The sequence below is a fragment of the Podarcis melisellensis genome (genome assembly GCF_964234715.1).
Source record: "Podarcis melisellensis genome assembly, chromosome: 5".
Lineage (NCBI taxonomy): Eukaryota > Metazoa > Chordata > Lepidosauria > Squamata > Lacertidae > Podarcis > Podarcis melisellensis.
In genome coordinates this window covers 98,392,866-98,402,524 of record NC_138537.1, presented here as the reverse complement: position 1 = coordinate 98,402,524, position 9,659 = coordinate 98,392,866, and the positions used below count along the sequence as shown (strand labels likewise).

Sequence of the window (9,659 nt, the reverse complement as noted above, 5' to 3'; positions counted from 1 at the left end):
GATTCTGAGTCGGAAGCCATCGGTTTTAAATGTGCGTGAAATATATGGTGTGTCTGCAGCTTGAGATTCTTTTGCTCTGGTTTCTGGCAGCAGAAAGGTCAGTCTTGTCCAGTCCTATCCCTTCACCACTGTCCCTGCCTTTCATTCTGTTTCAAAGTTCATGACCTCTGCAAACAGGTTCAGCTACATGCTTTGATGACCTATAATCTTCAACTACATCATATTTGAGTACAAATATTTGAGTTCTTGCCCATGTTCCAGAGCATTCTCAACTCAATGGCACGAGGAGCATGCAAACTGGCTAGAGAAAGCTAGTGGTAATCAAATCAAGAGAAACTTGATTTACCACAGGGGTGGGGTTCTGTTTTGGCTCAGTGGGCCAGATCCTTATCTGTTCCCACATTGTGGGCCAAGGTTGACAGGTGGGGGGACAACCCACCTGCTAGTCAACTGACATGATTATGACATTATAACACCCTCCCCCCATGTAAAATAAGGCCACAGTTGTCTAGCAGGAGAAATCCAGGAGTTCAAGCCTAGCCCTTCCCTGCGCCTGCTGTGTTAGTTTTCAGTTTTCAGCATGCATTTGTAATGCAGTCCTCAACTGCCATCTGAATAGCAAGGTCCTTTCCACAGCCCCCTGGGCAGAGCCCATGATAATATCAAATTGACCACGAGGGAGTAAAGCTCTGTGAATGGCAAACACAGCTGAGAGGAGAGGAGAGATCCACTGAAACATGCAGAGCTTTTGACTTCTTCAAGGCAAGTTGTGGGCAGGAAACACAATGCGTTCCTCTGGATTGTTTATTCTCAAAAAATTACACACATTTCTGTTCATTTAACTTGGAAGTGCAACATACCATAAAGAACCAAGTTACATTTCTTCTCATAATGGACAACATAGGATCGAATACTTAAGAGCTATAGGCCTGCACACCTGAAAGGAGGAAATGTAAAGCTTCTGCTTCCCATTTTAAAGCGTTCCCAGTTGCCCAAGACATCTGACGGCTGTGGGTTGCTTCAACTATGGTTAATGTGAACAAGCCCAAAGATCCCAGCAAGTTTATTAAGCCAGTTTCCTGCAATGGCGAACCATGTGAGTCTAAGTCTCACTTATAATGGGAAAGACAGTTTCTCAATACTGTACATATGAACCAGGCTATTGGGCAAATATAAGCGCAAATAGCTTCATCTGCAGTCTGAAACAAGACACAAGGAAGAAAAGTGACTGGGGACTGGGCAAGTTACAACTAAGGAGCACCGTTAAACTCTGTTCAAGCAGCGTTTCACCCATTCTTCAGCTCCCGGCTTCACAGCTTGGATACTCATGCTCCTGAACTTCAAAGTACCTTTCAGTTTTTACAACACTTTTGAATCATGCAATCAGCCAACAGCATTTTATTTTTTTAAAAAAAGCTTAAGCTTAAAGTATCTGGATTGAGATTTTTAGTTACATTATCACTTTACAAATCAAGTGATCAACTCTACACCAGCTGTTGCTAAACTACAACTCCCACCATCCATTGTCTACACTGCCTGGGACTGATGGGAGCTGGAATCCAAGTCGAGTTGGAGGCCACAAACTCCCCATCCCTCAGCCAAGTCAACAAAAAACTTTTTTGGGATGCCCTTCATTAGGTCTGATGTAGATTAGACTGACAACAGGGCCAGCAAAAATCATAAACAGCAACTCTTGCTGCGTGAAAACACCGCAGATTGTGTTATTAGAGGAGCATCGCGTCAGAACAAGGTCTCCAATGCTCTATTGTTTGAAGCACAGGAAGATTTTCAGTAATCTCATGATGTACATTAAACAAATGAGCATTCTGGAATGTGGTTTCCCATGCAATTCTATGTATAAATGTTGCTCAGTTTCACCCAAAGACAAAGCTTAAGCAGCCACAACAATTTTCAGATTTGTAACCAGTTTCCTCTGCCATTCCCCTCCCCACTCGGCCACGTTGATTCCAATTACTCAGTATTCTATTCTTTTAAATTGGAACTTAAATACAGCATCAATTATGATACCTTTAGAAGTTTAAATTTGTACTCTACTACAATCAATTTTCACAAATCAAATGATTGCTTTATAAAAACCACACATGCTAAATGACCCAGGCTATATCACTTAAATCAGGGTAGCCAGTTTGGTGTCTTCCAGATGTTTAGAACTACAACTCCCATAATCCCTGGCCACTGGCTGTGTTGGATGGGGCTGATGGGAGTTGTAGTCAGAAATATTGAAAAACATCATATGGGCTACCCCCAACTTCAGTAACAGGACTTAGAGCCCATTGCTCAAAGTTAAGAAGTCATTCAAGAAATTAATGTTAGAATTAATTAATTAAATTACCGTAATGTTAGAATTAATGTTAGAATATTATTTTGGACTACCCACCCAGAAAAGGTCCCCTTTTAAACTTAAAAAAGCCATATATTTAAGTTCATCGCTGCTTGAGAATTGGAGATAAGTTCATGAATATTCCTGTCCTATGCCCTATTTACGCCAACTGATTAGGACAAGTTCATGATAGCTCAAGCGACACTTAAGCAACACTTAAGTCACACGGGGTCACAGCTTTTTAAAGATGTGCAGTTTTGTAACCAGACTTCGTATTCAAGCATCTGGGAGCATTGAAAGGACATCCACAGCTGGTTTGCCACCTTTTCTGACTTGAAGACTATATTTAGTGGGTGGAAGAAACTTCTAGTTCTGCCTCAGAAGTTTCCAGCACTCTTGGAGAAGTCTGTTGGGTTGTTTGGGATTCATATCTCGTCTCAGTGGGAGTCTCTTCTGATGCCCTGGGAAAGAAAGAGAGAAGGAAGGAAGGAAGGAAGGAAGGAAGGAAGGAAGGAAGGAAGGAAGGAAGGAAGGAAGGAAGGAAGGAAGGATCAGTAGCTCGCTTACATTTTAAACCAACTTCACGGAAAAGCACAATGTGAAGCAAGATGAATTTAAGGCATATGCAAGCCAGCCCTATTTACGCCAACTGATTAGGACAAGTTCATGATAGCTCAAGCGACACTTAGGCAACTGAAACAGAAAGCCACCTCAATCACCTTCCAGAGCTGCTCTCTTAATGGTGCTATAAGGCTACATCGAGGGCAGTATTTTTCTGCAGCAAAACCCTTTGGGTTTCCTTCCCATGTGCATGAAGCTCTGAAGGGGTTCTATTGGGAGATGTTGATTAGATCTGAACCTTAATAATGGGTAGAGACAAAGCAGAGCACAAAAGAAACTCACGTTACAGTCAGAAGAGTAGCAGCAAGAAATCCAGCCACGAGGGTGAACATCAGCACACTCAGGATGGAAGTTATGACTATCATCCCACCACTTCTGCGACCTGGCCAGGTATCAATGGTGGAGGACCATTTCACTAGGAGAGGAAGTGGAGTGATGTCAGCCTTCTGCACAACCTATTTAGATGGGACAATGAAGTAGGGTTGCCATATTTCAAACAGTGAGAATTCGGACAGAAGTTGTTGATTTTCCCGGACATTTAACCGATTTCTGCCTGGATGCTGCTTCTGACTGCAGTATTCCAGGTATGTCCACAAAATTCCAGACTTGTGGCAACCCTACAATGAAAGAGCACTTGGCAAGTGGTAGTTTGCTGCTTTTAAGAGGAGGATTTGGTATAACAACACTGGATGGCCAAACAAGAAATGCCACTCCCATGAAACATACTGTTGCATGCCACCCCAGTCTCTGAGCAGTGCCAGATTCCAGGGGTTGCAGGTGCTCACCCAGGGTTCATGTTTCCGTTTGGAATGAGGGTCAGAAGAGACTGTGGAATATTTATGATGTGTGGTTTATTTACACATATGTACAACCTGAACCTACCATTTGCCATCTCCCACAGAGCCCCTTCCTTTGTCCCCCTGAATGGCTCATCACCCAGGTTATCACCTCAGCAGGAAGCTGGCCTGCCTATTCCAAGAATTAGAAGCCTTGGTTAAATTTTAATACTTGCTGGATCCAGGGATTAGAGGGGTCTCAGCATACAGTTTACTCCCCCCCAAAAAAACCCCCTCATAATAATACTTACACTTTCTGGTTTTGATTGGTTGAGACCAGGGAGTTTGGTCTTTCATGACACCTGCTGTACTGTCTACAAGGACGTATTTAAACCTGGTAGCAAGAATGCGGAAAAGGCTTTACTGTTCCGATAACAGAAGACAACATCTTAACGCACCAAAGCCCTGGCCTCTTACCTGCAGAATCCTCAGCGGAGGCTACAGTTCAGGCATAAGCAATAACCTATTAAGGTACTTGGCGAGCTGCTAGACTTATTATTAAGGCCTGGCTTGAGAATCTGGATCTCTGCTTGAAAGAGATCTCAAGATGGTTCCTCCCAGGCTTTCTTGCCTCCCCCCCCGCCCCCCTCCTTGCCCCAGCCACCTTCGCCCAGAAAACACATCCGAGTCCCAGCTGAGCAAAGGGAGCTTGCAGGGATAAAGCGGCAAGTGGAGAAGCCTGCATAGGCATCCTTCCTCCTGTCTTCTGCTTTAGATCAATGCCCTTCCATGACGGCTTTGCAGCTGTTTGTGGCGGAGACCCAAATTCCGACACTTTGGTCTCTACTGAATATTTAATCTAGGATTAGTATACTAAGCATGTGGACAGTGGAAGAGGGAACTCTCCTGATCCTGCTTCCTGAATGCAACTCAATTTTTTAAAAAAGGCCTCTAAAAGCAGAGCGTTTCTGCTGGGTGCTGTAGCCCTCCCTACATTTTGCAAGGAGTATTCTGAATGAAGCCAACCTATTAAATCTGCTTTGGAGTCTTGGCGCATACTGTACGCATGTTTTGCTGATCTACCTCAGGCTATGGCAAGAGACTCAGAGTGCTGCCAAGGGACTGCAGTGAGGCTCCAGAGTCCTTGGGAAGAGACTTGCTGCAGGCACAGCTAAGTGCAGGTCAGCTGGCTTATTTTAAATTTGTACGCTGTTTTGAGTATTTAAAAGCAGCTTGTACAAACATAAAGCAGCAGCAGGAACAATACTGCTGACTTGGGAGCAAAAGAGGTTTGCAGAGGAGAGGGGGCCTTTTCTATGGTGGCGCCCCAGCTTTGGAATTCCCTCCCCAGGGAGGCACTGATGTTTCTCAGTCTTTTCAGCATTGGCCAAGACATTGGTTTTATGACCTCTGTTTTGCTTAATAGTCTTGTAGTTCATTACCTTATTTCTACTGCTGCACTTAAGAGATTATATTGAATTTTTACTGCCCTGGAATCTCTGTAGAATACTTTAAACCAACCAAATTAAAAGAAGCAAAAGCAAGACAATAAGAATAAAAGCCACCAAAAGCCTCAGCAAATGTTTTCTAACTGGCTTCCTGAAAAAGCTCAATTTCCAAGCTGGGCACTACACTGAGGAGTCTCAACCTCCCCCTCCAACCATCAACCACCCAATTTCACTTTATGGGAACACCTGGAGAAGGATTTGCATGCTGATCTTAATTCCAGGAAGACTTATAACTATGCCACCATTCAATTGGGTAGCGGGTGTTCTGTCCCTTTCAGATTACCCTGAGCACTTACGTTTTAAAAACTTTCTTGGGAGAAATGCATACCTGTAGGCTGTGTCTTGGGAGAGAGGCGGATTACAAGCATCTAGAAAATTTGGGTCATACAAACAAGTGGCATCATCACCAACTCTGACCAGATACTGAGACAGGATGGCAGGTGATTTGGTGGCGTCCGCAGCATCAGACAGCTTGGGAAGCGACGCACAGTTTGGAACATTAAAGACCGCAGCTTTGTAAGGCCCACTTTGTCCTCCGCTGGTTTGTTGGAAAGTAGCATCGAGAGGTTTACTACTATTGTCCATAACAAAGGAACCTGACGTACTTGCTGCAGCAGAAATGGACACATGGAAAAAGTTTACATGACAGTTTGTACATGGCATTCACCAGAACTATCAGCTTATTTATTTAAGTAACTGTTAGCAGTGTTTTTTTCTTGTGTCTTTGCAGGAGAATAGCCAGTGGCCATTTGCCCAAATGCCTGTCTACCCATTCCCCGCTCCCCATTCCAAACTTGGCCATCCAAGTGGAAACTGCTATCTGTAATTGGTTCTGTCTAGGAGCCTGTGACAGGGACAGGTTTACTCCAGTTCCAAACAATATAATATCAGCTTTTGGGGACCCCCCTTGATCAAGGAAAGACACAATAAGCACCCACTTACCAGAGTCCTTCATGACATACAGGTATACTTCATAGGCTGCTCCTTTCAACATCGAGCCATCAAACACACAGAAGGGCTTCTCTAAAGCAACTGTTGTGAGGGTGGGATTGTTTGTGGCAAATTTGGGGTTTGCAATTTGTGGTCCCAGAGTCTGGCCTTCTAGAATAAGAAGAAAAATTACTTGCTATTAACTTTGGAACAGTTAATCACTCAGCCTCCCAGGCTCAAACAAGAAGCTGTTGTACTCTTTGAACTTAGGGAGAGGGGTATATATAGTCTCGTAATGTTGGCATGTGTCTGTCTTGAACCTTTCTGTTCTTTTTTTTAGCCCAAGCATGCACCCCACTTCTACTTTAAAACCATATATTTTTAGGGTGGCAGTGCTGCTATGGCAACCCACATCAGAGCAGACGGTGACTCGGCAGTGGGTCCTGACCCACCAGTTGAAGACCCATGCCTGATGCTTTCAAGACTAAGGGAATGACACCCGTGAGGATGCATTTTGCCACAGCCTAAGTGGCTGAGTTAGAAGCAAGGAGATTCTCCAGTCAGTTTCTTACCTCTATAGGAACTTCTCCGTTTCTACCTGCTGCCTAACAAAGGAGGGGGCCTTGCTGGTGCCCCATGAGTGGAATGCTCTCCCACGAGACGCACACCTGCACACTCACTGTGGTCTTTTGAGGAACCAGGTGAAGACCTTTATTTTTTCACAGGCTGTTCAAATTACAATGGATGTGGTCATTTGCTTTCTTTCTTAGACTCTTAGACTCTTTCTTAGACTCTTGCATCAAATAATTCACTAGCTGGTTTTATGCCATTTAAAAATTATGTTTTGCTGGTTTACTCTGCTTTGCTAGTTTTGTTTTTACTTTATAATTTGATTTATTGTTTTAATTATTTTAAACTGACCAGATTCAGGGATTTGTTTGGGACTTAAATGTGCTTGCAAACCAGTGTGTGAGTGGTATAGACTTTAACAAACACTGTATAGTCTATATATAGTCTATATATTTAACAAAATATAGCACAGCCTTAAATTAGTCTGTCACTGTCCCATCTGCAGTATTTGGATGACAATACTAATCTGCTTTACAGGAGTTATGTAAGGATTACAAAACATATGTGAAGTGATTTGAATATTCACAAGCACTATCACCTGCGCTAAGCTTCTTTCTGCCTTTAACACAGAAAAGAGAGTGGTTCTCCTTTCCATTTCCACAAACAGCAAGCTAACTACATCCTAAGTTACAGAGGTCAGGGACATTACAACTGCAGCACACTGTGCCCATAGGTGATATGTTCCTGTTCCTTTAACAGTTATTACATTGATCTTTGGTCATCTTTAGCACTTCCAAACCAGCAGCTGCCACCAGTAAATACCCAATCCTATGCAAATTTACAGGCCCCCCCCAGCAACCAATTCATGAACCAGATAAGAAGATGGCTGCTATATGTTAGTAGTGCAGAACATCGACAGGGTCTGCTTATTCTAAAGATTTTGCCTATAAAAATCACAGGCAAACAAGCCCTTTCTATGTTTTTATTGCAGAGGTGGCCAGGCTTTTAGATTTGTAGGATCTACTTTGATTTTATTAGAATCCCAAGGTCCACCAACTAGGTGAGCATAACAAACAGATTGAGCCTAGGGATTTGCAATTGGTCCCATGACCAGCCAACAAGCCATTTCACACAAAAATCTGTGCCTCATTTTCCAGTCCCCTTCAGATATTTCCCCCCAGCAACCTATTTGGGAGGGAGCAGGGGAGAAAGCTCTTTAGTTGTTGCTATCCACAGATGTTTGAGAGTTAGGTCTCCAGGTGATTTTCAGGATATTGGCAAAAGTTTCTCCCTTAACAGAGAAAATGATACCCTCCTCTGCTTTGCACTCTTGATGCTGAACTGAAGAGCATAACCACTAGGAGACGTTGCTGCAACAGCTTATGCTGCTAATAATTGTTGTGGTACTTAGTTGTACAAACATTCAAGGCCAGAATTAACGCAATTGGTGTTACGTTGTTCAAAGCCACGGGCAAATATGATTAGTGATGCAAGACTTGAATTGTCAACAACACACAGCTATGAAAAATGACTCTTAACATCTATGTGTTAATTAATAAACCATGTGGAAGGAAGAGTAATGAAATTTAAACAGATATTGGCTTACCCAAGTATATTGTATCTATTTTAGTATCTTTTGAGTTTACGAAGACTATTATAAAATATTGGATATGTAATAATAATTCCACTCAATACAGCAGCACATACAGTGCGGCAGAGAGATTAACACTGACCAAGTTGCTCTATTATGGTCCCCCTTTAAGGCGCTTGATGCTCTGGGACCTTGTAGTGAGGAGCAATCAAGGCACTCGGGTTACTTTTTGAAACAAAGGGGAAATTGTCAGTACCAGACATGCACACTTGAAAGCAAGTTCCATTGAACTTAATGGGCTTGCTTCCAATGCAATCTTATATGCTTAAGATTACATTAGAGTGCCATGTCTGAAAAGTATTTCCTAAAAATAAAGAAGGAAGAGTCTTCTACTTTGAATCCCAGAAAAAGAAATTTTCTCCTGCAGGGAGGAGTTTCCATGAAGAACCTTTCAGCCCAGTTGTGTAGCATAAACAGTATTAGGGAACAGGTTAAAGCAAGCACAACTCCTGATTCCAGTGACTTACCTATGCACAGCTGCCACAAACAGCAAAAAATCAGCTGCAGCCAGAAAGCCCACATAATCAGAGAGTAGAGGAAGCCCCTGCTACCGGCAGCCCCAGCTCACAAATGCCAGCTCCACAGCTTGCACTAACTATATCAATGGTTCTACACCTTCCACTAATTGCTCTGTTCCACCAATCAGCGGCTCACATTCTGCTCCCTTTCAAGCTTGCTTGCAGGTGCCCTTTCTCATCCCTGCCCCAAACACACGTTATCATCTGCATCTAATCTGTTGGGGGGGGGGGAGCTGTGCCTGCCTCACCCAGGAGAAGCAGACTGCAGTCCTTCTGTCACAGTTTTAGCAAGGTCTCATTCTTAAAGTTTGCTGTGATGCCCGTTGTTACTGGAACTTACGCATAGTTTTCTCAAGGAAGCAGCAGCTTATTCTGAAGTTAAAAGTAAAACCTCTTCCACAGGATGTTTTGCAATAAGAAAGGAAAGTATGTATGTATTTAATATATTACATACCTGAATGGCACCTGTAATGACAATAGCACATTGTTAGAGTTATTAGAGTGGCCAAGAGACTGGCCTTCCCCAACCTGGTGCCCTCCAGCCCACGGCAACCGTGACCCCCAGCCGTGTTGGCAGGGGCTGATGATGGGACTTGCAGTCCAAAACATCCTGGAGCTCACCAGATGGATTAAGGCTGAATTAGAAAGGCACAAGTTATCTTTGGTCAAATCTCTGGCCCTCATCCTCCCACCATAATGTGAGGTTGGAAATCCTGACTTACCTTAGAGGCTTGTTGAAGGGGT

At 43.3% G+C, this 9,659-nt stretch overlaps 1 protein-coding gene across 1 annotated transcript; it reads right to left on the bottom strand.

The window, feature by feature from the left end:
* Nucleotides 1–2,399: 2,399 nt before the first annotated feature.
* Nucleotides 2,400–8,946, bottom strand: UPK3A (uroplakin 3A). Its single transcript, XM_081912926.1, has 7 exons — nt 8,865–8,946; nt 6,189–6,347; nt 5,575–5,854; nt 4,050–4,132; nt 3,245–3,377; nt 2,547–2,802; nt 2,400–2,490 (listed from the first exon to the last, which is right to left on the bottom strand). Exons 1-6 carry the CDS (start codon nt 8,917–8,919, stop codon nt 2,688–2,690), a joined length of 825 nt encoding a protein of 274 aa, XP_081769052.1. The 5' UTR covers nt 8,920–8,946; the 3' UTR covers nt 2,400–2,490; nt 2,547–2,687.
* Nucleotides 8,947–9,659: the final 713 nt, after the last annotated feature.

Coding starts and splice junctions, on each gene's coding strand:
- UPK3A (XM_081912926.1), bottom strand. CDS start 8,919: ATGTGGGCTTTCTGGCTGCAGCTGATTTTTTGCTGTTTGTGGCAGCTG. Junction 6,348..8,864: donor TTTGTGGCAGCTGTGCATAG/GTAAGTCACTGG, acceptor TTCTTATTCTAG/AAGGCCAGACTCTGGGACCA. Junction 4,133..5,574: donor TCCCAAGACACAGCCTACAG/GTATGCATTTCT, acceptor TCTTGCTACCAG/GTTTAAATACGTCCTTGTAG.